This window comes from Zootoca vivipara, chromosome 6 (genome assembly GCF_963506605.1).
Source record: "Zootoca vivipara chromosome 6, rZooViv1.1, whole genome shotgun sequence".
NCBI lineage: Eukaryota > Metazoa > Chordata > Lepidosauria > Squamata > Lacertidae > Zootoca > Zootoca vivipara.
The window spans coordinates 47,409,972-47,437,366 of record NC_083281.1 but is presented as its reverse complement, the minus strand read 5'-3'; the positions used below and the strand labels follow the sequence as shown (position 1 = coordinate 47,437,366).

General features: G+C 46.6%; 1 protein-coding gene across 7 annotated transcripts in view; it reads right to left on the bottom strand.

Moving 5' to 3' along the window:
* HYDIN (HYDIN axonemal central pair apparatus protein) overlaps positions 1-24,631 on the bottom strand; it is a 174,777-nt gene extending 150,146 nt beyond the window's left edge. For 6 of the 7 annotated variants that reach the window (XR_009557771.1, XM_060275916.1, XM_060275918.1 and 3 more), the window contains exons 1-8: positions 24,530-24,631; positions 20,389-20,531; positions 19,865-19,990; positions 17,749-17,868; positions 13,129-13,263; positions 11,808-12,007; positions 10,739-10,863; positions 1,922-2,123 (exon numbers count right to left, since the gene is read on the bottom strand). Coding sequence is in view for 6 of the 7 variants with exons in the window: in XM_060275916.1 (XP_060131899.1) it covers positions 1,922-2,123; positions 10,739-10,863; positions 11,808-12,007; positions 13,129-13,263; positions 17,749-17,868; positions 19,865-19,990; positions 20,389-20,508 (1,028 nt within the window). In the remaining variant the exon portion in view is untranslated. Of the gene's footprint in view, positions 1-1,921; positions 2,124-10,738; positions 10,864-11,807; positions 12,008-13,128; positions 13,264-17,748; positions 17,869-19,864; positions 19,991-20,388; positions 22,299-24,529 lie in introns of those variants that run through there. The other variant, XM_060275917.1, reaches the window with a different exon arrangement.
* Between the last annotated feature and the right edge of the window lie 2,764 nt (positions 24,632-27,395).

The window sequence follows — 27,395 nt, the reverse complement described above, 5'->3', positions numbered from 1 at the left end:
CATGTTTCTCATAATGGCCACATTTTTGCAAGCAATTTTCCTTAATGGGATGCATTTTTAGATGTTGCTTTCACCAATGAAGGGCTTTTAATGCATACTTTCCCTTAACATAAACATTTTTCACACATTTTGGGTTGGAGAACAGGAACAGCAACATTCAGAAAAGTGCAAAGTTGGAAGGGTCCAACAGATTGCCCATTTTTCACCTCTCCTGCTGTTAAAATTCCTTCTCTGCTACCCAGTTACTCCACACACACTCTGCTGCCATGGCCCAGTAGCTGCACTTTGTATTGCCCTTGTGCAAAAGCAGCATTAGCATCAAGGAATCTACTGTCCATGCTAAAGTTGGTGCAAGTTGGAAATCGAATTTTGGGAGACTGGCCATGTGTGGTAAAACAGCAGGCACATGCATATTGTGCTGAGGGGATCATGCAAAGTTGTGCATTGATAGGTAGCCACAAGAAACCAGCTCATTGATTGGTGCCTGTTAAGTTCCATCTTTGGTCCACACTGAGAGCACTGTTAGAGCCACAGGAACCAGCGGAATCAACAGAGCAATAGAGTTACACAAATGTGGCTGGTGTAGAAATTGTATAAGATGTTCTGTACTTTAAAATTGTTGTGAGTTTTTTGGGGGGTGGGGTGGGGGTAGAGGTTAGGCTGACTGCCTGAGATCCTTCTAATTCCTGGATCCAGCAAGGATTCAATTGTTGAACTATCTAGTAGGAGCCATAATGGCCTAAGTATGGGTCGATAAAATGGGTGGTGGGCCCTCCCTCAACTACCTGTTAGTTAGAAAGACAAAAACTATAGTGGTGGTGTGTGTGAGAGAAAGCTAAAGGCTAGAGGCAGGCTGAGCATCTGAGTGAAAGAGCCATGCCTGATTTCTGCTGGAATCCAAGGTGTGGCTATTGGAAGAAGACCTTCTTACAGGTTTGATGCTGTAAGTTCCTCCATCATAGGCTCAGGTTTTATATATGTATAAATAAACCATGTATCATAGAGACACCATAGTCTCGGTCGTCCCTTATTCTGAGGAAACCAAACCCAGTGTAAGCACCTGGAACCCCTGCAATCATGCACCACTCAGAGACTGGGGTGGCATGCAATAATATAATTGGCATTGACCAAGATCAGGGTGGCCCAAGATGTGGCCTAATGGCCACATGAGACTCTCAATACCTCCTTTGGCAGCCCTCATGCTGCCTTCCCAAAGTCAAGTAAGTGAGGTGCTGGGCTTTGGGAAGGAGGCATGATGGCTCTGACAGGGTCCTAGAGTCCTCCTGCCTCCTTCCCAAAACCAAGTTAGCGCTTCCCCAGCTTTGCGAAGGAGAAAGGAGGACTCTAGGACCCTGCCAGAGCCCCACATTTCCTTCTTAAAGCCCAGCACTTCACTTAGCCAGCTTTGGGAAGGCAGTGTGAAGGCATCCAATTTTGGCCTAATTTGTCTCACCCCACCCCACTTCCCGTGCACCACAAGGCAGTGTATGGCCTGCAAGATCCATGTCAAAGTACCCTTGCAGCCCACTTGGTTGTACTGCCCTGACCTAGACAAACACACGTTTTGGTTTCACACTAGGAGGGTTCGAAGAATACTTACCATAAAGTACCCAAATGATGGACTGTTTTTCAAATTATGTGACACCTTAAACTTCTTAAAAACCACACATACTTTCTCTGTAACCTGAAGATAAAACCCTACAAGCTAACAGGGATTTCTTTTTAAATATATATTTTATTTGGGAACAGTTGGCCACTTTATTTGTATTTATATGTTATATTAGATACATTGCATAATTATATGAAACTATGGTGTAATAAACTTTGAAAGTGAGTAAGGATTGTGAATATGTTTCACTATAATACTGAATTTAAAAGTTTGGGGTGGGGAACCCAAAAAATCCAGAGCCCTCAAGCTTACCTTTGTTTTTTCTGCTCTTCCTCTTCTTGTGTTGCAAAGATCTTCCACTGGAAACGCGCAATGATATCGCTCCGATTGTGAATAACCACAGACCTCTGGCTCACTAAAGTGATATAAGTTTTCTCAACTATCAAGGAGTTCTTGTCCAGTCTCACATTGACGTCTGTAGCTGCTCCATATAAGCCTACATGAATATCTTCCCCTAGGAGAGACAGCAAATGAGAAATGGAGGACTGACAGAATTGAGAAGACCTGCATTTTTTGAGAAGTGCTTTCTTTCAACAAGCTCCACAAAACACAGGTGCTTGTGTGTGTCCAACAAGGAATCTTCCTCTTTAGAAGATTTCCTAGGCCAGACATGGAATGGAACTGTCTAGGTCACGGGTGTCAAACACAAGGTCCGCGGGCCAAATCTGGCCCGCCAGACCTCGTCATGTGGCCCGTCGAGCGCCCCAGCCAGCGGGACCCAGCAGCGGGACCTTGCTGCTGAAGCGCCGCGCCGACAAAGCGCCGACAAACAGCTGGGGCCGCGGGGGGTAGAAAGGCAGCCAGAGCAGCGCTGCGTGGAGCGCCCCGAGCCACAACAGGAGAAGGAGGAGGCAGCTTGCCGGGTCAGCGCCGGGCAGCGCCACACGGAGAGTCCCGAGCCTCTGCGACGCAGCAGTGCTCTGTAGCACTTTGAATCCTCCTCCTCCTGCCACGGCTCGGCGCCTGGAAACGGCTGCTGCTGCTGCTGAAGCACAGACAAAGCACCCAGCAGCGCCACGTGGAGGATTCAAAGTGCTACAGAGCACTGCTGCGTCCCAGAGGCTCGGGACTCTCCGCACGGCGCTGCCGGGCACCGACCCGGCAAGCCGCCTCCTCCTCTTGCGTCACCTCCTCCTCCTCCTCCTCCTGCCGCGGCTCAGCCTCATGAACGTGAGCTCAGCAGCGGCTCAGCCTCATGAACATGCAACTCTGAGGCTTTACGCACTTCTCCTAAAATGGACACCCGCTGCCTCACGCTGCACGGGAAATGCTTTTTGCCCCTGGCCTGGGTCCCTTCGCGCTCTTTTCTGGTGCTGAATCAAGGCGGCGACCCCCCCCCCCGCTCCCTTTCTTTCTTCCTCTCTCTCATTCTTATTCTTTCTTTCCCTCTCCTTCCTTCCTTCTTTATCTCTGTCTTCTCTCCCTCTTTCTTTTTCTTTCATCCTTTATTCCTTCTGTTATGTACTGAGCTGAATCCTAGAACAATAGGATTCAGAATCAGCGGGAGCTACCCAATCCAACTCCAGGTGGAAGTGAATCCGCAACCTGATTGGCCTGCTGGAGCAGCCAATCAGGCGGCTGGCAGAAGTGAATCTGCTACCTGATTGGCCTGTAGGAGCAGCCAATCAGGCTGCAGGCAGAAGTCAATCCACAATATAATTGGCCCACAGGTGTAGCCCTGAAGTAGCCAATCACGCAAGGCCCATTGTGTAAATAATGTATATAAGCAGATGGTTTTGGGAAAAGAGCCATTCGTCTTCTCTTCTTCTCCTTGATGAATATGAGCTGAATAAAGAGCATGAAATTCACTCTCGACTCCGAGTATATTTCACTGGCGCCGAGGATGGGATCCTGCTGAGCTGACCGCCACCACGCACTGCACCGCAGCACCGCCACCTGCTGCACCGCTGCATCGCACCGTGCATCCAGGCTTCAGCTCCAGGACCCAAGGAACCCAGAATGGCAACCGACAGCAGCTTCTTGCCATTCAAACCAGCATCAGGAGACTGGGAAGGGTACGCCGCCCGTTTCAACTTCCTCCTGCAAGCGAAAGAAGTCACCAACGATGCCATGAAGAGGGCGACATTCTTCAGCGTCTGTGGAGAGGAGACGTTTGAAATCGCCCGGGCTCTCCTTGCACCTAGAGATGTCGCTACCGTCTCTTACAAAACAATAATGGAACGGCTGAAGGAGCACTTTTCACCACAGCCCTCGGTGGTAGCTTGCCGAAATGCCTTCTACGCAAAGCGGCAAGCCCCAGGGGAAACCATAACTGGGTTTGTGACCTCCCTCCGCCAAGCCACCCGGTTATGCAACTTCTCAGAGTTGGAGAACATGCTTCGTGACCGCCTCGTCGGTGGCCTGAGGGACGAGATGTTGCAACGACGCCTCTACGCCAAAAAAGACCTCACGTTCCAGATTGCTCTGGAGGAAGCCCTGGCAACCGAAGCCGCCGAGAGGTCAACGCAAGAGGCACGACCGGCCCCGCCATCCCAACCGAGGGTCTACCACGAAGACCTCACCGACGAATCCGAATCTGACAGGGAGGAAGTACACCGAGTACAGCGGCACACTCAAGCAGCACACACACCACAGCAGCCTCGACGAGAAGGAGGGAACTGTGCAAGCTGCGGGGAGAACCACGAGAGGAGGACCTGTCGTTTCCGCAACGCAGAGTGCAGGCAGTGCAGAAAATTGGGACACATCGCCCGGGTGTGTCGGGCTCGACTCACCCGTCGACAAGCATCAGATGACCGACCCAGGAGCCCCAGGTCACACGGCACCATGCACCAAGGCAACTCGACGGAGATCACGGACTACCAGGTATTCCAGTTGCCCCATCCCAGCACAGAGAAAATTTATATAGAGGTACAGATAGAGGGAGCCCCATGCCGCATGGAGCTGGACACGGGTTCAACTCTATCCATAATCTCGGCCCGAACATTAAGGGAACTGTGCCCTAATGGGGGTCCCAAACTAAGGCCGGCCCCATTCACCCTCCGGGACTTCCAGAAACGTAAGGTCCCTACAATGGGGGTGGGGACCTTCAGGGTGCAATATCGAGGGCGAAAGCAACAATTGGACTTGCTGGTAGTTAAGGGCCCCTACGTTAGCTTACTGGGACTGGCATGGTTTGGACCTCTGGGGCTAGCCGTTACCGGGGTGAACCGCACTAGCTTACAAGTGGACGTGGACGCCATATGCAAAGAGTTTCCAGGGGTTTTCGATGGGGCATTGGGACGATATACAGGACCCCCCATTGCCCTACAGCTAGACCCCGCTGTACGACCCATCAGGCACAAGGCCCGCCGGGTCCCGTACGCCCTGAAACCCCGCATAGACGAGGAATTGGACCGGCTCGTGGAGCAAGGAGTGCTGGAGCCGGTGCCCAACGCCCCCTGGGAAACTCCAATTGTCACACCCGTCAAGCCTAACGGTTCGGTCCGCATCTGTGCAGACTACAAATGCACCATAAACAAGGCTCTCACGGCCCATGCATACCCGGTGCCAGTGGTCAGCCATGTCCTCGCCACCCTGGCTGGGTCAAAAATCTTTGGCAAACTGGACTTGGCCCAAGCGTATCAACAGTTGCCTGTGGACGAAGCCACAGCAGAGGCTCAGACGATTGTGACGCACAGAGGGGCATTCAGAGTAAAGCGGCTGCAATTTGGCGTTAGCGTGGCACCAGGCATATTCCAGAATCTAATGGACTCTCTCCTTAAAGGGATTCCTGGCGTCACCCCCTTCTTCGATGATGTACTGATCGCCGGGCCCACACCAAAGGAATTTGAGGACCGCCTCCGCTCCGTCCTGCACCGTTTCCAGACGGCGGGCCTCAAGGTGAAGCGGGAAAAGTGTTTACTGGGAGTGCCGCAGGTGGACTTTCTGGGATTTAAGGTGGACGCAGAAGGGGTCCATCCAACCGGTGACAAGGTACGGGCCATTTGTGAGGCCCCAGCGCCCAAGAGCAAGCCCGAACTTCAGTCATTCTTGGGACTATTGAACTTTTACCATGCCTTCCTTCCCCATAAGGCAGCGGTAGCGGAGCCCCTACACAGACTCCTAGATAAAAGGGCCCCTTGGGTGTGGGGCCAGCGACAAAGGGCCGCATTCCAGGCAGTCAAGGACTTGCTCGTCTCAAACTCGGTCTTGGCACACTTCGACGAGAGGCTGCCAGTGGTGCTGGCATGCGACGCCTCTCCCTATGGCATCGGCGCTGTCCTGGGACACCAACTCCCGGATGGAAGAGAGGTGCCGGTGGCATACTTCTCCCAGACGCTTGCTGCAGCCGAACGAAACTACTCACAGATTGACAAGGAGGGTCTGGCAATCGTGAAGGGCGTAAAAAAATTCCATGATTTCTTGTACGGGCGGCCCTTTACCATAGTGACTGACCACAAGCCGTTGCTTGGCCTGTTTGCCCCCGAGAAGCAGACCCCCCAAGTGTTGTCTCCACGTGTCCTCAGGTGGTCAATTTTCCTTGCCGGCTACCAGTATGCACTAATCCACCGCCCTGGGAAGGCGATGGGCCACGCAGATGCACTCAGCAGGCTACCACTACCAGAAACAGGCCCCGACCCAGCACCTGCGCAAGAGGTTATGACCCTGGAGCTGCTTCCCGACCGACCCATTCAGGCACAAGAAGTTGCGCACCATTCCACAAAAGATAGGGTCATCTCCCGGGTCCTGGACTGGGTGTGGCGAGGATGGCCCAGCAGCAGCGCCGGGCCAGAATTCGCTGGCTACACAAACCGCAAACATGAACTGTCGGCCCACAAGGGATGCCTGTTATGGGGAAGCAGGGTTGTTGTTCCCCAGCCCCTCCGCAAAAGGGTCCTCACAGCCCTACACGAGACACACCCAGGGGTAGTGAGGATGAAGGCCCTTGCCAGGAGTTATGTGTGGTGGCCGGGGATTGACAGAGAGATAGAGGCCTGGGTCCAACACTGCCAGACCTGCCAAGAATCCCGCCCGGATCCCCCAAGGGCCCCAGTCCAGCCCTGGGAGTCCGCCCGACATCCATGGTCACGCTTGCACGTGGACTTCGCTGGCCCCTTCCAGGGAAAAACATTCTTCATAGTGGTGGATTCCTACACCAAATGGCTGGAGGTCGCACTGGTACCGTCCACTTCTACGGCGGCAGCCATCCGGGTACTACGTAAGCTGTTTGCAACCCACGGGCTCCCTGACACCCTCGTCTCGGACAATGGAACCGCATTCACGTCAGAGGAGTTCCAGACCTTCACAGCGCAGAACGCCATCCGCCACATCCGCTCAGCACCATTCCACCCTGCCACCAATGGCCAAGCGGAGCGCATGGTGCGGACCACCAAGGACAGCCTCCGCCGCATAACACAAGGGGACTGGGAATACCGCCTTGCCGCATTTCTTCTAGCACAGCACAGCACCCCAAGCACAACGACGGGCCGGAGCCCAGCTGAACTACTCATGGGCCGGCGCCTTGCAACTAGACTGGACCGACTTCACCCCGACAGAGCTCAGGATGAGGTAGTGGTGGGGAAAGGCAGGAACCCCCGGACATTTGTGGCCCAGGACCCAGTGTATGCAAAGAATTTTGGGGCAGGCCCAGCATGGGTACCCGCCACAGTCACCAAGGTGACCGGTCCCGTGTCGTACGAGGTACTAACGGAAGGGGGGCAATGTTGGCGCCGCCACTGCGACCAGCTACGGCGACGATTCCCAGGAGGAACCCGGGAGGAGAGCGGGACAGAGGGGTCCCAAGGGGACAGCAGGGCAGTGAGGCCTGTAGAGCGAGAGGGGTGGGCAGGGGAAGCAGAAGTAGTAGGCACAGAGGGGCGCCCCGAGGCTGGAAGGACACCGGAACCAGAGTCACAACCTAGTGGTTCAGTGGCGCCAGACCAGACAGCCCCGGCACAGCCAGCAGCCTCGGAACACGAGCCAGAACCAGAACCCCTGACCAAGGAACACCCCAGGCCACAACGCACACGGAGGCGGCCAGCAGACCTTGGGGACTACGAATGCAACTTCCCGGGCAGGACTGGAACTTAGAGGGGAGGGGTGTTATGTACTGAGCTGAATCCTAGAACAATAGGATTCAGAATCAGCGGGAGCTACCCAATCCAACTCCAGGTGGAAGTGAATCCGCAACCTGATTGGCCTGCTGGAGCAGCCAATCAGGCGGCTGGCAGAAGTGAATCTGCTACCTGATTGGCCTGTAGGAGCAGCCAATCAGGCTGCAGGCAGAAGTCAATCCACAATATAATTGGCCCACAGGTGTAGCCCTGAAGTAGCCAATCACGCAAGGCCCATTGTGTAAATAATGTATATAAGCAGATGGTTTTGGGAAAAGAGCCATTCGTCTTCTCTTCTTCTCCTTGATGAATATGAGCTGAATAAAGAGCATGAAATTCACTCTCGACTCCGAGTATATTTCACCTTCTTTCCTACTCTTCTTTCTCTCACCTCTTTCCTTCCTCTCTCCCTCCTGCTCCCTCTTTTCTTTCTTTCTTTCTTTCTTCCTTACTTCCTTCCTTTCTTCCCTCCGTCCTTCCCATCTTTCTTCCTCTCCCTCATTCTTATTCTTTCTTTCCCTCTACTTCCTTCCTTCTTTCTCCCTTTCCGTCTTCTCTCCCTCTTTCCTTTTCTTTCCTTCTTTATTCCCTTCCTTATTTCCTACTCTTCTTTCTCTCCCCTCTTTCCTTCCTTCCTCTCTCCCTCCCACTCCCTCTTTTCTTCCTTCCTTCCTTCCTTCCTTCCTTCCTTCCTTCCTTCCTTCCTCCCCTCCCCTCCCCTCCCCTCCCCTCCCTCTCGCTCTCCTCAGAAACATGGGATGCTGCTTTATACTTCTGGCCCTTAAACCCTGGAACCAGGAGAACAGCTCCAGGGAGTCAACCTCAGCCAGTCCCTTTGGTGAAGGGTGGTGGCTCACTGGCAGAACATCTGTCCTGCATGCAGAAGGACCCCAGCATCTCCAGGCACTAGTAGCTCTGCAAAGGTCCTGCATGAAACCCTAGCGAGCCTCCACCACCCAGTGCAGTTACCAAAAATCATTTTTCAATAAATTGTACAATAATTGTACATTTGAATATCTACTTGCCATTATTCTGACTATGTTTCTGCTTTCAGAGCTAGTTATTACTTAATTATTACAAAAAACAGTAATAATTGAATGCAGTGACAATAATTTATGATAATAAAGAGTGGACACATAGTCCTACAGATACAACCGGCCCTTTGAGGGTGACCAAACTGCTGGTGCGGCCCCCAATGAATTTGAGTTTGACACCCCTGGTCTAGGTCATTGTCTCAGCAGCAATACCTGGGGCTTGTGAAAATAGTGGAAGAACAGTGCAATCTCCACAGAAATAGATAGGCTTAGTGCTTGTCTCCCATCCTTTCAAAAGGTGTGATGTTGGCATGTGCAATAATAATGCTTTTTGGCAAGCATTTACCATGCATTTACTTTGGCATACCATCCCTGTTACCTTTCTCCAGTGGAGCCCTTTTATCAGCATGCTTATTTTTCACAGCTGAGTTTATAATTTGTGTAAATTATGCAATAGCACTTAAACAAGCAACTGTTTTAGGGCAAAATCAATACTGGATTGTTGTTTTAGCACGCTGCCATTTCTAGTCTTTCTAGCTGGCAAACATTTTATCATCATGCTTTTCCACCCAACCTTCTAATTTGCCCTAAAATAACTTTAAAGATATTTTCAAAGTTATGCATAATAGCGCTTAAATTTAAAAAGTGCGTTAGCACAAATTAAACATTGATTTAAAAATTGATTGTTCAATGTTGTTTTTAAAAAAGTGTGTTTGAGTGCGTTGTCCTTTTCCTGCACACATGGTTATATCACACCCACAAGTGTGGATCATGGGATACAACAGGTTGGATACACACCAACAGTGCCATATTCCCTTCCCTACCACAACACACACACACCCCAAAAAACCCTGTGTAAGTGCCTAGAACCCCTGCAATCTTGTTCTGGACTACTGTGGTTCTCAGCTATGTGTGTGCGTGTGTGCCTTCTCAGCATAACAGATGCAGACAATTGACTGAGCGTATAACAGTATTGATTTGTTGTTTTGTCAGCATAGAAGTCTCAAAAACCTGAATCAGGCACCAATTCATCTTTTTGGGTAAGGTGCTTCAGAAAGGGTGAGACATGCCACCATCAATCATGTTGGTATCCTGCTATGCAGGCCAGGTAGTTTGCAGTCTGGATTGAAGGGGACTCAGTGGCACACAGCCTTCTGTGAAGAGAAGCCAGGCTGTTAATGCACAGGTGCCATGCGCTGCATACAGGGGTTGGTTCTAGTGAAAATACAAAGGTATTTCTCTCTCTGAGTACGTCAGGATCATCTTAACATTGGAATCACGGCTGAGTAGTGATAGCAGAGTGGGATTTTCCACATTGTGATGGAACCTTTCAAATATAGGCTCTGGCATAAACAGCATCTTTGGCAGGACAACTGCAAACTGCTGGTACTATTGCTGCATCAAATGCTTGGATGAAGATCTTCTCTTGAGCTTAAGCCAAAGTCTGAGGGCCAAATCAGATGTAACCTTCAATTTAGGTACCTCTTGACATGACTGAAGGCACTCATTCACATACAGCATTGTTCTAGCAGTTCTGAAAACTTCATCCAACAGAAGAGATTTCTGTCATTTAGTGCCTGTGGAAGTGTCACACCCATATGCTGCTTTGGCACCATTATTACAGCAGCTGGCAGGTAACACACACACACAAAAAAGGGTTACTGAGCACTGTTGCTTCAGAAACTGTGTTGACCTGGGAGGAATCAGCGAGTAGGCAAAGCAGGGTTAGGTGAAGCATGTTGCAGAAAAGTCTGCAAGCAATGCTGTTAGGCAGCCACCGTTCATTTCAGCAGGGCTCTTGTGCAACTCTCATGCCAAACTCCTGGAAGTGACTTCAGTTCAGACAGCAGAGCAGCCCCATGGAAGTAGCAAGGCATCTGCAGTAGAGGTTCCTAGATTACACTGGATTGATTTTATGTACCCTTTCATTCCACAACAAGAAAGCTAAAAGAAAATGATACATCCTTTTATTTTGCACTCACCTGTGTCATAATGCACTACAAGGTCCTCACAGTGGTTACCACTCTTTTGAGGATGGAAGTCAATGGTGAATTGTGTGGTTTCCTGGATTCCAAGGGTCCCAATGGAGGGCTCGATAGAGAAGGGTCTGAAATGCAAAGGAGAAATCTGGAATCAATGGGACACATTAATCTGAAGCCCATGGATTTCAATGGGAACTAATTGCAATTACCTTGGTCAGGATCAAACTCATTTTTTTACTAGCCTGGTTAACACGGTTTAGTGATCTTGTAACACTTTTCAACGGGGCTTTTGTACTCCCAGCCAGAGGGCTAAAGAGATCTAAAAGGTGTATTTATCCCCCTCTTTCAAGGCATGTCAATAAGCAGCACTGACCATTCTCAACTATCTTCATATCAGAGACAGCCTCTGGATTCAAGTGGACCAACTGCTGCAGTTGCTCTCAGGTCCTGCTTGAGGGCTTCTCAGATGTATGTTTTTTTGCCACTGTGAGAACAAGATGCCTGAAGAGGTGGGTTTTGGTCTTAACTAGCAGCCAGTATCATCTTCTTATGTCCTTAGGCTGCAGGTACAAAACCAAGACTGGATATACCAGAGTGACACACTCACGTGGAGTACAAGGGCATAAGCAGGGAGCTCTTTTCTAATGCAGAGCTCACCTAGATAAGACAAAGTGAAAGCTGGGGAGCAGTTAAAGCCATCGGTAGCCAATGATATCTTAGGTCTAAGCTACACCCACAGCACCAGCACTCCAGCCTTCTTAGCTCTCACTAATGCAGAGCTGTGTTAGACCCAAACCATGTCAGTGGTCTATATCCAAGGTGTGGCTGGCCCAAATTCCCCAAGGTTAAAGCACAAGAAATATTTCCTGCAGCCTATGAGAAACCTGCTCAGTAACTTTAAACATGTTTGACTGAAGTCATTGTCTCCCTTATTATACAGAAATATTAAAATACATACAATAAAGGTTGGTTGGTTGGGGGAAGTCATTGTCTCATGTTCTGGCTATTACTGATGTCACATTCCATAATCTGAAACCTTCTAACCCAGACAGAAATCTTGAGGTTTTACCTCTGTGTAGTGATTTGATAGCGGGCCTCTCGGTTGCCAATGTTACGAACAAGCAGTGTTTTCTGTGTGTTGTACTTGACCGGGCAGGTGGAGAAATTCAGCTTGTCTGGGAAATCCAAAATGCCTCTGGCACCAATGGCTCGAATAGGGACAATAAACTTTTCCCTTTCAGTAATGCACGTTACTTCATGGATATAATCCTGGGGAGAAAGAATAATGTGCAAGTGAGAAGCCTTGTTTCTGGGGGCTCAGCATCCCTCCACCATAGCAGATGCCAGAAAAAAATCTTCAAAGTGCACAGCATAGTATTGTAGGATCTACTGACACACCCAATTGCCCCAGAAAAATGACACCTGAACTCACTTCAACCTCTGATTAGGGTCTCACTGCAAACACCTGCAATGACTCTCCAGGAGCTGATTTGTCTCTCTGGACAAACCAGGAGCTGCAACCAAGTATTGTTATGGGCTTACAGTTTTTATTTCTCTGGAGGAGACAAACCAGACAACAGACTAAGCCAAACCATATCTTAGTGCACAGCAAGAAAAATAGAGGAGCAAAGCAGTTGCAATCTGCTCTCTGGGAGCCTATGCATTTGTGCTCCGCCATAGTTTGGCTTTCTGTTACATGTGAACACATCCATGTGAATATGTGTAGAAACTACCCACTGTACAAACGTAAAATTTATATTCATTGCCCTACCCATTCTTGCCTCAGGCCCCCGCCCACCAATGTGGTCTCTGAATAGTTACCCAGATGTATCCCTCAGGCTGAGACAGGTTCCTCATCCTTGTGCAAGATGTTATTAGGCAAAGGATCAAGGCAGCCTTGTCCATATCCTTGGGCCTCAATAAATGAAATTTTTATTCATCTCTTTGATGTTTCCATTTGTTCAAGTTAGACAAGATTCATGGGTATCTGAGGCCAGCCACCTGTGTCCTTGATCCTTGTCCATACTAGCTCATTAAGAGAGCCAGAGATAGAATCAGCAAATGGATGGCAGAGTGCAGCATTAGCACATCAGCTCCTATACATTGTGTTCCTCTTCAAACATCCTACCAACTTTTCCTTCTCTGATTTATTCCTTTTGTTTGAGAAGTCCTTCTGCCAATTGTGTGTTCAAGGAGGGTGATGCTGACAATAGGAGGAAATGAGAAATGCCACACATTCCACAAAGGGTGAGCCTGAACTGCAGGGCTATGTGAAAAGGCCTGCTAGTCTCAGGCTTAGGCTCTTTGGCTCCCAGTCTCCTGCATCTTTCTTTGCCATGCGGCCTTAAACAGAAACACAGATTTCCCAGCAGGAGAGGCGATGATCTTACCTTGTTCTCTTCAGGAGTGAAGAGGATGCGGAATGTCGAATGCATGCCAGGTGCAACTTTGTTACACACATCATTGGGGCTTATGACTCTGAAGTAAGGTGAACTCTCCAGAACAACTTTCACCAGCCGAGGGATCTATAAGAAATACAGAAAAATATTTTGCCATGCCATGATTCAAACAGATGAATAAAATTAACCAGCCTTGCCATGAGAGACATATTCTGTTTTCTAGCAGCCAACAACCTAGACGGGCTGATCCTCTGGTCCAGCTACATCTGTATAGTGGTGGTAAAGTAATCCTATGCGCTTACAGCAGTAAGCACAAGTGAGGCAGCACAAGAATTACTGGAGAAATAAGTGCTAAGATGCAGCCTTGAGAACATCCCTGGTAACTCTGCTGCTCCTCACCAAACATGATGTTGTGCACCAAGACTGCCCACCCATTATCCATGCATATGTCAAGGAGCTGTCAATGATCCAGGACAAGCACAGAAGGCAATTCCACACACATGGAAGGCACAGAAGGCAATTAACTCTTTCTTATAGAAAATAGCAACACAGCCTCTGGTTTGCCTTAATCCAGCTAAGACGTTGCTGAAACTGACCACTAGCTCCGCCATTCCCCCTCTAGCCTTCCATTCTAGATTCCTCCCAAGCAGACAAAGGCTGCAACAAGGGGGCAAGCTCCTCCTCTGGGCATGTCTGGCCTGTTGCTCAGCAACTTGCACAACTCTCCTCAAGCGGGGTGTCAGAGCAGGAGGCGAGCCAGCAGGACTGAGACTGTCCTGCTGCCGTGTAGCAGGGCCAACCTCTGACTTCTCTTGGTCTGAATCTGTGCTCACACTGTGACTCTCAGCCTCTAACCCTGTCCTGGAAGGTCCTCCTTCTCCTGACCTACTTGATCACTCGACCCCTTTGCTTCTAGCACCTCCCAGCTCGACCCTTCTGCAGACTGCTCTTCAGTGTTCCACCACCAGGATCTAAGGCTCTTGGACAGGCTCCCACCACTCTTCCTTATCCAGCCAGTCTCTGACAGCATACAAGGTACCAAAAAATGTGCAGCAATGGCAGGAAAACCACAATGACATCAGTAAGGGAAGTATTAGTACTGCTCTATTCTGCCTTGGAGTACTGTGTCCAGTTGTGGGCACCACAGTTTAAGAATGATATTGATAAACTGGAACATGTGCAGAGAAGGGTGACTGAAATGATAAAGAGTCTTGAAACCAAGCCTTATGAGGAACAATTAAGAGAGTTTGGTATGTTTAGTGTGGAGAACACTGAACATCTTCATATACCTAAATGGCTGCCACGTGGAATATGGAGCAAGCTTGTTTTCTCCTGCTCAGGAGGGTAGGACTCAAACCAATGGATTTGAGTTACAAGAAAGGAGATTCTGACAAAACATCTGGAAGAACTTTCTGACAGTAAGAGCAGAGATTGGATAGCCATCTGTCAGGGATTCTTTACCGTGATTCCTGCACTACAGGAGTTGGGCCAGATGACCCTTTGGGTCCCTTCCAACTCTAAGATTCTATGATTCCATGATTCCAATCCAAATCCTCTTCACACACAGTTCACAACCATGCAATCAAGAGGAGCTCACATCATCACCCTTGTCAAAGGCCTGCTGCAATAGAGCAGTAAGGAGGGCAATGACTGGTATATACACAACATCAGGGTAAAGGACTCAGATATCTCTAATCCTAACCCAAATACCAGCAGCAGCAGTCTCCAAAAAGCCAGGAAAAACACCAGAGCCAGATGGGAAAGGAAGGACCACCATTTGTATTCAACCTTTATATGTAGCGGCAGGGGAGTGTGTGTATTTATTTTTAACACTTGTCTGTTTGCAAGCATTAATAAGATTTAATTACACTGCACCCTGATTCACCACAACTCGGCTTTAGAATGATTTCATCCTACTGAAACCAATAGGGCTAAATAAATTCACACCCAAATATATCACCTGAACTGAGGTGTGGATGAAAGAAACTTGCAAAATTATCTCCCCTAGGCTCTTTGGTATTGTGACAAAACATCATCTCTCTTAGTCTTATTTCCAATATTCTTCTATTACTAACATTCAGTGTTGTGCCCTCTGGACATAGACACTGTGCTCTTCAGTTGAGGCTGCAGATAAAAACCCTGTCATAATAAAATTACCCAAGATGTATTAGCAAAACCACATTGCATCCACTTTGGGCTTCTGCATCAGTTATCTCCCTATTAGCTATTTTCCCAGGGAAATATTCATTTGTCTCCAATTTATATTTCCTTATATTTGGTGCTGCACTAGTTTGCACTGATACTATGCTGCTGCATTTCCAAACTTTTCACCATCTTCCTGCAGTATTTAATCACACAACTGTGGCTTTGATTACTTTTCACACTTCCTTGTTTGTTCATGTTGCCCTTCTGTCCATTTCTAGCACATTTATTGCGAAGTATCAAGGAAAAGATTCAGACCTTCAGTATTCTCCTTTAGTATGCTTTCTGTTTCATCTCCATCAATGTAACTTTCCTAGTGACAATTCCCACTGGATTCCCCTTTTAGCAAGTGTCCCCCGCCCCCAAGACCTTTCCAGTTCCCTGTAAACTATTTTTGTGGGCCAAGAGAGATGCAGAAAAGAAAGTCAGGGTCAGGTGGGGTGGAGCTGGTAAACTGCCAAAGTCAATCATGGACAAGCACTACACTGCCCCACATAGAATTCCACAAGTTGCCAAATTTAGAAGTTTGGGGGTAGAGAGACAGGCAGTCCAAAAAGGCATGAAGTGTGGATATGCCTTATCTGTGCATTGTAATGCTCCTCTAAGCAGCATTTGTTTAATTAAAACTGGCTCCGTTCTCAGCCCAAAGAAAATGGGGGATTCATTGGGTCCTGCCCATGACATGGACCAATGGCAGGAAGAGGCTCTCAGCATTGTGGTGTCCTACATTCTCCATGCAGGATTGGAAGAAAGAAAAGCACAATTATGGTGGCACTAAGGGGGAAAGACAGTCAGCAGCCACTGACAAGACAACAACTGATACAGCCCCATATCCTAAATGAGATATAAATGTTTTTGGCCTATCAGGTTTTTCCTCCTTTCATTGACACAGCACAGCTTGAAAACCTTACTCCAAGAAGCAGCTTCCAGGAAAGCAAAGACTGAAACTGAGGTGCCCTCCTAGGACTAGGTGAAATGCCCCACCAGCTCACATTTGGGAACAATTTCAGAACAGAGGCAAAGGGTTTATTTCAGATTGGGTGGATGTGTTTTTCAACCAGTCCATAAACATGCTACATGACATTATAATTAAATGCCAAATTATTCAACACATTATTCCTTTCCTTGGCAAAGATAGAAATGACAGCAAATTTAACACTGATTGAACACTAGAACAAATATGTAAGTCCTAGTTTTGCTAATTTGGGGCAAACTCTGCACAAACAACCACTAAAGGGCCAGCTGTTCCTTTCAACAGCAGCTTAAAGCCAAGTGCTGGAAGGAAACTAGCTAAATGGATGCTGGCAGCTGAGGGGCAAGGAAGCCATTTCTGACTGTTGGAGGCAATCTATTACAGTACTTGATGGACAAAGCATAAGGGATGCAGTGTGCATGTAATCTGATCATGATTGCTCAGTTAAGCAAAGAGTACACATGCTGCAGGCAGCAGCACAGGACTCTTGGTGAAAACACAGTCCTGAAGGAAGGAGCCTTTGAGTCATGAAGGGGGGGGGGAATAGCCAGTTGAGAAGCTGTGGGCTACTCTACTTTCAGTGTTCAACAAGCTCCATTTATTTATCTCATCTATATCCTTCCTTCTGTGATGGAACTCACGGCAGCATTCATAGGAATCCCAGGCACTGAGCAGGCTTCAGTTTCATGACTATGCCATCTCAGCATGGTCATAATCAATAAGATAGATCAAACAAGCCTTGTATATATTTGTGAGAATGAGATCTGAAAAGATTATGACATTTGGAGGGAGCACAAAAAACAAACCTTCACTAAGGAATCTGGTTGCCCTTTTGGAAAGGACTTAAATCATTTAACTTCACAACATTTAATAAAACATGCAGTTAAAAATAAGGTGTATCCTGCCTTTAAATCCTTTGCATTTAAAGAAAAAGCAGCTCTGTAGACAAATATATCATTCCCCCGATAGTTTTCTTTGGTTCTTGTTAAGATCCATAGATCACAGATATGTGAATTATGAGCCCAGTTGCAGTAAGCCTTGAGTCACCGTGGTAGGGGCATTGTTGTTGTTGTTTAGTCGTTTAGTCGTGTCCGACTCTTCGTGACCCCATGGACCATAGCACGTGCTATGGTGCTATGCTATGGTAGGGGCATAGGAAACAATAAATGACACTGCAACCTTTTTTGGGATCGAAATGGCCACCACTTTTATTGAAACCTCACCAAAGCCTCACCAGGCCATCCTCTCAGTCCTTAGATCAACTAAGTAGCAAACAACAATGGCTAAAGAGCAAGTTAAAATGGGACATAGGCACTGAAAAAATTGCCAGGAGAGTTATTTCACTGGGAAGAAGAGGAAGAATGCTCCAGCCATTGTGCTTTCTCTCCCTACATCCCACCTTAAAACTACTTTACAGTTTCACTGACATGTCATACCTTGTCATTGTTCCTCAGAATTAGTGGCACTTCATACATCTCACAAGGGTCATAATTCTGGAAAATCACTTCTGATGGGAATGGTTGAAACAGAGACTGGTCCAGATCAACAGAAGAGAACTGAAGACGACACAAAAGGATGCATGTAAATGCTGCCTGGCAGTCAGCGGACTGGGAAGCAGGACAGGCCAGCGCCACTCAGAGCGGAGCCATCCTGCCCCAAAGGAAAGGTACAACTTCAGGCATTCCGGGAAGTGTAGCATGCCATTCTAGTAGTATTCCAACAGACCTATTACATGGGTTAGTTAGTCCTGTTTTCTCTGGTTATGCCTCAGTGCTATTGTGTACCACCATCTCCTGCTCAGCCTTGATAGGTTCAGCTCTTCCAGGCTGTTTAACCAGGCAACATATCATCAGTCTGCTGCTGCTGGCAAATTACCAACTTCAGAACCAAAGCCCATGCATGTTCACTCAGCAGCAAGTCACCCTGTGTTCAATATTATTATTATTATTATTATTATTATTATTATTATACCATGGCCATCTGTCTGGGTTTCCCCAGCCACTCTGGGCAGCTCCCAACAGAACACTAAAAACAGAATAAAACTTCAAACATTAAAAACTTCCCGAAACAGGGCTGCCTTCAGAGGAAAGTGTTCATAGAATTGTTAGTTTTAATGATTCAGCTCTAGGACTTATAGGAGTAAATGAGAATAATTACCTTAAATAAACAGTAATTGGAGTTACACACTGGATAGTAATTTAAGAAACTAGCCCGTAATATTTATCCTAGGCTGCAAAAAGCATAGTCTGTTGCGGCTGCCTCTCTTAATGAAACCAGTCCTTGGTAGCCCTGGGCCTAGACTTGCCAATGAAGGAGCTGTTACCAGTGGCAGGATGGCCAAGTGAAGAATGCCAGTCAGACAACTCAACCTTATGCATCTTTGCACAGAAAGCAGCCCTACTGATTTCAACAGGCCTATTCCCAAGTTTGTTGGCACCTGTCTGTTTCAAGAGAAAATGGAGTGCACCTCCAGGAGTGAGGTCAAACCACTGAAGAATCACAGCCTGCTGTGGCTGCAGAGACACGTAACTCGTAACTCCTGCTTTCTGTGTTGTTTTTGCTGCTTTAGCAACACCAAAGTGACCTCTCAGGGGTGCAGTGTGTATGAAGATCCTAGGCTGCCCAGACGACCAGACCCCCATCTCAGCCTTGTTGATGTGGTCCAAAGGATAGCAGAGCAATACATCAGCTTGGCTGCAGAAGTTGCCGGAAACAGGCGTATAAGACGCCACCCAACCATCTTAGGGACTCCACTTCAGATTTGTGTAGGGTTTACTCCTCTCAAAGATGTCCCACAAGGCAGTGGGTATGGATTTTTCCTTGGGGTTTACATCCAAAGCCTTTCTCACAAATGAGTATAGCTGCAAGGCAGCAGAGGTTTAGGATCAATTTTCCTTCTCCTAGATGGGCTACCATCCCGGGTTGATAAGCCCCATCTGCCCCTGAAGTAGGCTACAATAATCCTATGCACACTTACAGTATTAGAGGGTAAGTTCCATGTAATGCAGCTGGACTGACTTTCAAGTAAACTAGCACAAGATCTGGTCATGTTTATGCTCTTTCAGTTCACAAGTTAGTATTAGTGAGGCAAAGCTTTGCTAAGTTTAAGGTACATTTCACTGGTTTTTACCATAGTGACCAAATCAACCCTCAGCATGAAGGCATGCCACTGGTCTCTTTCAGCATCATGTCAGAGACATAAGAAAAAAGAACTACCAGTCTTGTTGATGGTTGTGAATAGGAAGGTTGTGGCAATTATTTGGAAGGAGCAAGCAAAACTGATATTAAATCAAACGTACAAGAATGTATGGACTACCAGTTTTTAACATATAGTGTTAAAAATAGGTAAGCAAAGGCACTGGACACCCATAGAAAACTTTGGTCAGACATTTTTGGATGATGGCACTAGACCCCTCTTGGGACTGCAAATCTATGGGCTGAACAACTAGATCAGCATTCCCCAACTTTGGGCCTGCCGCTCCTATCAACCTGCAAGTATATAATTATGTTAATGTGTTAAGTTACAAATAGGGGTGAAAGTGGAAGAGATACCTTCTGGTGTGAAGTTTCGCTCATGTCCAGAAGCTGCACAATTCGAGGCCGGCGCACCTCATGGGTGTTTGCCAGCCTCTGTTCCGTTGTCAGAGTCATTGCTTTCAGGAAGGCAGATGGAGTCAACTGCAGTTGAAAACAAAGACCACATAAATGCCTGAGTTAAGAAAGGCTTTCCTTGTTAAGCACTTCTGATTAATATGTGTTCACTGCTGCCAAGGGAATCCTAGACCTCCATTAATTTTCCTGCTGAAACATTTAAAATTCAGGATGCAGGACTTCCATTCTACCTATCTTAAAGGAACTCTTACTGGAAATGGCACCTGCTTGCAAGATTTTCAGATGTCTGCATGGTTTCTCTCTTGTGCTGAACAAAGACAGCAGTTAAGGCACAATGTAATTAAATTCCATTGCTATTTTATTGTGGGTTTTTGGTAGGGCTAATTTCTCTAGGTGCTTAAAGGGCAAGGGCAGATTCAATGACTTGGCCAGGTATTAGATCAGCTGAGCACAAGCAAACATACTGGGGCATGCTTCTTTTCTTCTTTGACCAGTTTTGGGATGTGAGGTACCACCACCTTGCTTTGAAATTCTTCTGAGAACTTGTGGGGACCCATGGATTTCTGGACTCGGTCTGTTAGCATCTTTGATTAATCTGTCAGAACCTCTGGAATAACAACAACAAAAAACTTGGTTTAAACAGTGAGAAAAAAGTCTCCTGGAATTCACAGTTCTGCTTGAGTTTCATTCCTGACTATCATTGAACTGAGAATGGCTGCTAATTATTTCCCTTCAAAAATATATCAATATGAAACTCAAAGTGGAAATTAGTAGAGAAGCAGTCTCAAGATCTGATATTCTCATTTACATGGATTTTTGTTTCTCTGTATTCCAACAAGAGAATTGTCAGCCTCCCATTACCCAGTTATCACTCCCTTTTGTGTGTGATGTGCAACAGGTGCCTTGAGTCCCCCTTTCCAATCAGAGGATGACATGGTGTGGCTGCATCTCTCACTCCAGCTGAGTCGCTGCTGCATACTGAAACAGAGAGGGGAGACTGCAAGGTTGGTGCTGTGCAAATGTGCTAGTAGGAGTGTCAGAACAGTTCTACCAGCACATTAGCATCACACGGACCTTGTCGTCACTGCTCCCATCTCCCTCTTCATCCTGGTATGCAGTGACTTCATTGGAGGGAGGCCAGATGACCCGCCCAGTCCTACCATGCTATCTGCTAATGGACAGGACTGTTTATTTGGATCAGAACAGCACCTGGTTGTTTTAAGATGCAGCAGGCAATACACCACCCTTGCAAGTTTCTATCTGCATGTAGGAGCATCTTACTTGAAAGTGTTCGTGGGCTCCTAACTGAGCTCTTATTTAGCTAACTCATGCATGGCTTTCAGCTGGATTGTGTGTAATGGTTTCTGTGATTTTAGGTATTGTTTGTTTTTTCATAAACCCTATGACAGAGATGCAGTAGAAGCTAATAAACAAAAACAAGAAGACCAGAGCGTAGGGGAAATCAATTTACTTAATACAGTTTCAAAGGGAAGTGGTCAGGGAGCTGTACCTTAAAATGGAGAATCTGTAAAACAGAAATCACTGGTTGAACATTGGTATCTGCACCCTCACAGAACAGAAGGAAAGTGAGAAAACTGTGACATTTCTAACTTAATGATTTAATGTAGCCTTTGCCAACATGGTTCAAGATCTTCGCCCAGAGACACTGTACAGGTAAAAAGCCATTCACCTCTGTTCAAGTTCAAACAGATGTTTGGGGCCTAGTGAGTGAAATGTTGGGTCCTGGTGGAGTGAAATTTGGAGCTTGTAATGGGGTCACTGCTACTACTAGAAAACCACCTTTGTGCGCCAGTGTCACACACACTCCGAAACTTATCCTTGTGAAGGGATGGAGGAACAAATGGCAGGGAAGGCTTACTGGAAAGGTCTTGTGGACCTCTCCTTAGCTGGACTGTAATTTCCTGCCACGATTCATAGGAGTTACAGTTTTCTAGGCCTCCCAATTCAATGAATAAACCAAAAAGCCTAGAAAACAAGTTCACTGCACCCAAGCAGGAAGTATGGTCAGTACATCCTCAAGGTTGTTCAAAAAGATGCTTGTTGGAACAGGGAGCGGGCAGGCTTGAAACGTTGGAGTGATCTCTATGTTTTTTTAAAAGCTTTCTCCTAGAAAGCTGGGGGGGGGGGCAATCCAATGCAAGCTGGGGGAGCTCACTCATCATCACTACTATTGGTGCACTGAATCAACATGCCAAACTCCTGAGAAATATTCTGTCTGGAAGTATCTGTACAGTAATCTGCTACGAAAAACTGGCTTCCATAAATTATTTGCTGCCCTTGTACAGATAATGTAACCAATTTCATCTCAATGGCCAATATACAAGAATCTACTGTCCTGCTGTCTTCATATCCCCCCCCCACACACACACACACATATCATCAAACACAGACTGGAAATACTTTACACTAGGTAAAAAAAATTGCTTATTATTCACTGCATAATCTTAAATATTATATTTCTGCAAGCACAGATTCCAAAGCACACTTGCAAGTTACAGTGTGGGGAGGCCCCTTTAAAGACCACAAAATGGAGCCCTGGAATTATATCCTGTATACTCCAGCAACAGGAGAAGAATCCAGTTGAAGCTGGCATGGTTGCGAGTGAATTCAGATCATCATCTCTCAGCCTAACCAACCTGATGTTGTAAGGACAGGGAGGAGGCAGTAGAGAACTGTATAGGCCACTCTAAGCTCATTTCAGGAGGGATGGGATATAACTACATAATAAAAAATACATAAGAAAAGAAATGCTATTTTTAGTGAGTAGGCTCATTTGGGAGGAAGGCATATGGTTATCTATGGCAGCTGACAATTTAAAAGGCAAACAGCAAGCTTCTTACCTGCCTGATTTTGACACTTTCTCTTTCCTGTCTGTAAGAACTGAAAGACTGTGATCTATCTAAGGGCTCTGTAGGAACTTGAAAGCATAGCAGATGGCATTTCAAAAAGACATTGGTAGCAATATTCCACTGTAGCACCTTTGCCTCCTGCTATATCCAATAATACAGATGCTCAACTGCGTGTGACCCCGAAATGTGCATCCCAGCTCCAACAGATCTCTCCTTTCATGTTCTGCTTCCATTTCAAATCTTTCAACATGAAGGTATCAGTGCTTACATCTCCTCTGTCCCCTCCCTCTTTATATGGTAGAGGGCTCAGAAGTGAGACACAGGGAGGTAAGGTGGAGGTGAATGAACTCCTACCTAGAGGCACTTAAGAAGCTATAAGAAGACCTGCCTCCTTCATGGCCTGAGTTAGATCCAGCTACTCAGCCCAGTTCCCTTGCATGCCTCAGGGCTGTTGCACACTAGACAAGGAGCAAAAGTGCAGGAGGGAGGAGGAGGCAGGCAGAACACTTAGCTCCAGAGGGACACCATGTAATTTTTGCTCCTGATATTAAACCTGAATGTGATTTATTCTGGGAAACTTCTGTAAGCTGCTTTGAAAGTCTCTTGCAACATATACATAAGAACATAAGAGCCTGCTGGATGAGCTAATGGTCCATCCAGTCCAGCATTCTGTTCTCACAGTTGCCTGTGAAGCCTGCAAGTAGGACCTGAGCACAAGAGGCTTTTAATGTTTAATAGATTATTGTGTTTTATTTTTCTGTTGGAAGCTGCCCAGAGTGGCTGGGGAAACCCAGCCAGATGGGTGGGGTATAAATAATAAATTATTATTATTATTATTATTATTAAGAGTACTTTCCCCATCTGTGGTTTCCAGCAACTGGTCTTCAGAAGCATTAATGCCTCTGACCATGGAGGCAGAGCATAACTATCATGGGTAGTAGCCATTCATAGCCCCATGTTGAGTCCCATGTTGGCCAAGTTTCCGGCATTGCAGGGGGGTTGGACTAGATGACCCTTGTGGTCCCTTCAAACTCTACAATTCTACGATTCTATGATTCTTAAGCCATCCAAGTTGGTGGCCATCACTGCCTCCTGTGGAAGGGAGTTCCATAGTTCAACTATGCACTGTGTGAGGCTAAAGAGCAGGCTATAGGTATTCTTAATAAATAATAGCTGATACTTATAGCCCTGTGCTTTCAAATCCACAATAACTCCCTATAACAACCTGCAATTGGTTTCTCATACGAACATAGGAAGCTGCCTTATACCGAGTCAAACCGTTGGGTCTATCTAGCTCTGCAATCTCTACTTACTGGCAGCCATGGCTCTGCAGGGTTTAAGGCAGGGGCCATTCCTAGCCCTACCTGCAGATGCTGTGGGGACGTGGGATCTACTGCATGCAAAGCACATGCTCTTGTGGTGCCACTCCATCTTTCTGAGGCAGCTGCCTCCTCCATTGCTACTTCCTAGAGCCCAGTAGGCCACCCCTCACTGTGGCCCTTCCCTCTAACACTGAGGCTTTTCATCCCTGCTCCATGCGTGTGTTCAAAGCCCGGGCCTAATCAACCCTCTCCCCACACCAAAAGTTCCTTGAGTGCAATTGCCAGGTACCAGTCCTAGCAAGGACATGAGCAAGGAGGTCTCCAAGGACATTGAGCAGGTGCCCCAGAGCCCAGCAGCCCATCCTCAGCCATTCCAGACCAAGAGAGCAGACAAAGGCTGGCTGAGCACTTACTTGCCTGGTCCTGCTGCTGCTGCTGCCGCTGCTGCTGCTGCCTCCAGAGCAGCTCCACAACTTCTAGGCCTTCTTTCTCCCTCCCGGCCTGTGGCTGTTACTCTGGTTCCCATAGCAACAGGGCCTTCCCTCTGGCAGGGCTCATACACAGAACTTGGTCGGCAAGGCCTTCCAGCGCCATGGCAACTGCTGGCTGGCAGGCAAGCCTAGCCATTAGCCCCAGGGAGTGAGAGGAGGAAGACTAGAAACGCCTTAAAGCAACACTGGACTGGCTGGGGTTTCTAATTTCTTTTCGAATTGTTATTTGTTCTTCTTGCTCTGACCAGGACACCAGTATTGACTGGGGAAGTTGGGCCACAGCAAGCCTGCAAAGCCACTCATTTCCCTGCTCTCCGCACCAATCCAGCATAGTGTGCTACAAGGGTGACCTCGCCAGTTTTGGCAGTGGCTAAAAGAACAAAACAAAAAATAAAATAAAATAAATACATTGTACCGGTGAGGATGCAAACTAATTCCCCCTCAGTGCTGCCCATGGTGTACTGCAGCACCAGCAGGTATCTATAGGTGAAAGACATTTCTGACAAAGGTAATGAAGAGTCCAATATGCCAGAAATACAAGTTTTTGCTGGATTAGGTGCAGCCTGTGAGCCAAACCTTCTGGAGGCCAACACAGTTTGCCATTGTCTCAAGTGTAATGGGAGTCAAACTCTCTGTTCTAGTCCTCTCTAGAGGCTTTCACATCAAATTTCCCATTACCTAATAGGGTCCTATAAAGGTAGATTGTGGGTTTTGGATAGTGTATTGAGGCTATCAGATCCTCTAATAAGGCTGTCAGATCCTTTCAGAGACACTTGGAACCTGTGGGGCATAAAGAGAAATAAAATGGTACCACAACTGAAATTACTGTCATTTTGCTGCAGGGAGGAGGTTGAACTGATCTTCTCTCTCTCTCTCTCTCTCTCTCTCTAATCATTTTTAATAGTTTTCCAATAAGAACATCCAATTAACAAGTCCATCAAATCATAATCAAATTAAAAATAATAAAATAAAATAAAAAACAGCCAAATTACAATCCAAAGTATTTATTATTTATTTATTTATTTATTTATTTATTTATTTATTTATTTATTTATTGGGATTCTCATACTCTGGACCTCTGAAGTATATCTCCTATATTTTCATTTCTGCCTTCTTCTTCTTGTTCTCATATTTTCCACATTTCGATCTTAACGCTTTAAAGTTCCCCATCCCTGGCTGTGTGATTCTCAATCATGTCAGAGATCATATATCCTTTCATTCATCGGGTACAGTTTTATTTATGTATATATATATATATATCTTTTCAAATGTCAATTTGCTAGCGCAGCTTTTCCCGATTTCATTCCGATCTTCCAATCCGGGCTGTTGTCCAAGCCTGTCGTTTGAAGTTTAATGACGCAGTAACTCCCAAGTTGTTAAATTGTTACTGTTCATGATAAATTCCCAATGTTAAGTTGTTAAGCATACTGTTTGTAATATTGCAATGTAAATGAACTGTATTCCACCGATGTAAGTCATTTGGCGATCGATCAGTTTTGCCGGAGATCACACAACCCCCCCCTCTGTGCCCTAGAAGGGGGTTGCTAGACATCTACTTAGCCTTCTCTCTCGCTCATAATGAAGAAATTCTGCAAACAAATGCACTGTATGTTGTCCCAAATTGTTATCTCAAGTCATTACAAAGTCAGCTAGCAAGTATTTCCCACTTCCCTCGAAAAAGGGAGGAATTCTCATTTTTCCGTGCTGCGTCATACTAACAAGCGTCATCTTGTTTCTTCTTTTATCTTTATCAAGTCTAAGCAAAGCTGCACAGCTGAATACTTAATTATAAATAGAAGTCCATCTGTACTCCGTGTTTTTTTTTTTTAAAAAAAGGTTTCTTAATGAGGCTTAGCATAGAAAAACAATTGTAGGTATAGAGAAGAAGAAGAAAGAACGTACCAATCACTTCTGTAAATCCAAACACCATAATGAGAATATCTTTGAAGTCTGAGCTTAAACACCAGGGACTGTGCAATTCTGCAGATTTTTCCTCAATCTTCTTCGGTCCAGACTATGTCTGTTTATTGTCCGAATCTAATTATTTTATGAAACAGATATTTCCGGCTTGTGAGAGTGACTTCAGAGAGTGCCAGCCTTGCCGTGCTCTAGGATCTAGCATCCTTGCCACTTGCACCTTGCATCTTGATGCCAGCTGACAAATCTCGGGCGATCTATGGGTCTACGAGACAATCCTCCCCCACCCTGGGGAGTCTGCCAGGGTTAATTACCCCCATATCAATCCTGAATTACTGGCACGGCTGAGGTCGGATCATGTGGGAGTCAGCCATTTCTCACCACTGGAAACAGGAAGCGAACTGATCTTCTCTATAACGCAGTATTCAGGAATTCACAGGCCTATGCAGAGCTTGTCTGAGACCTGAGAAGATCCATAATAGAGAAGATCCATTTTGGGGTACCAAATTTTGATCTTGCACAGGGCACCATATTATGAAAGATTACCAAAGTCCACCCCTGCCAAATGATTCAGTTTAATCTCCAAAGCAATGGGGAGGATGGGCTACACATATGCAGCCCAACAACATCATAGTACCCTCCGCAATAGGAGGATCCATGAGAAGGTGTTCACAGTTTTCACACAAGGCAACAGGGGCTTCAGATTGTGTTGTAAAAATGTAATATGGCTTATAACCATTCTACCAAAAGGTGCTTTCAGGACACCAAATAATTTACCAACAATATAAAGTCGACAATGTCCGTACAATGACAAAAAAATACATCTGCAGAAGGCAATGAATGCACTTTATGGCTGTGTGTGAGACAGAGA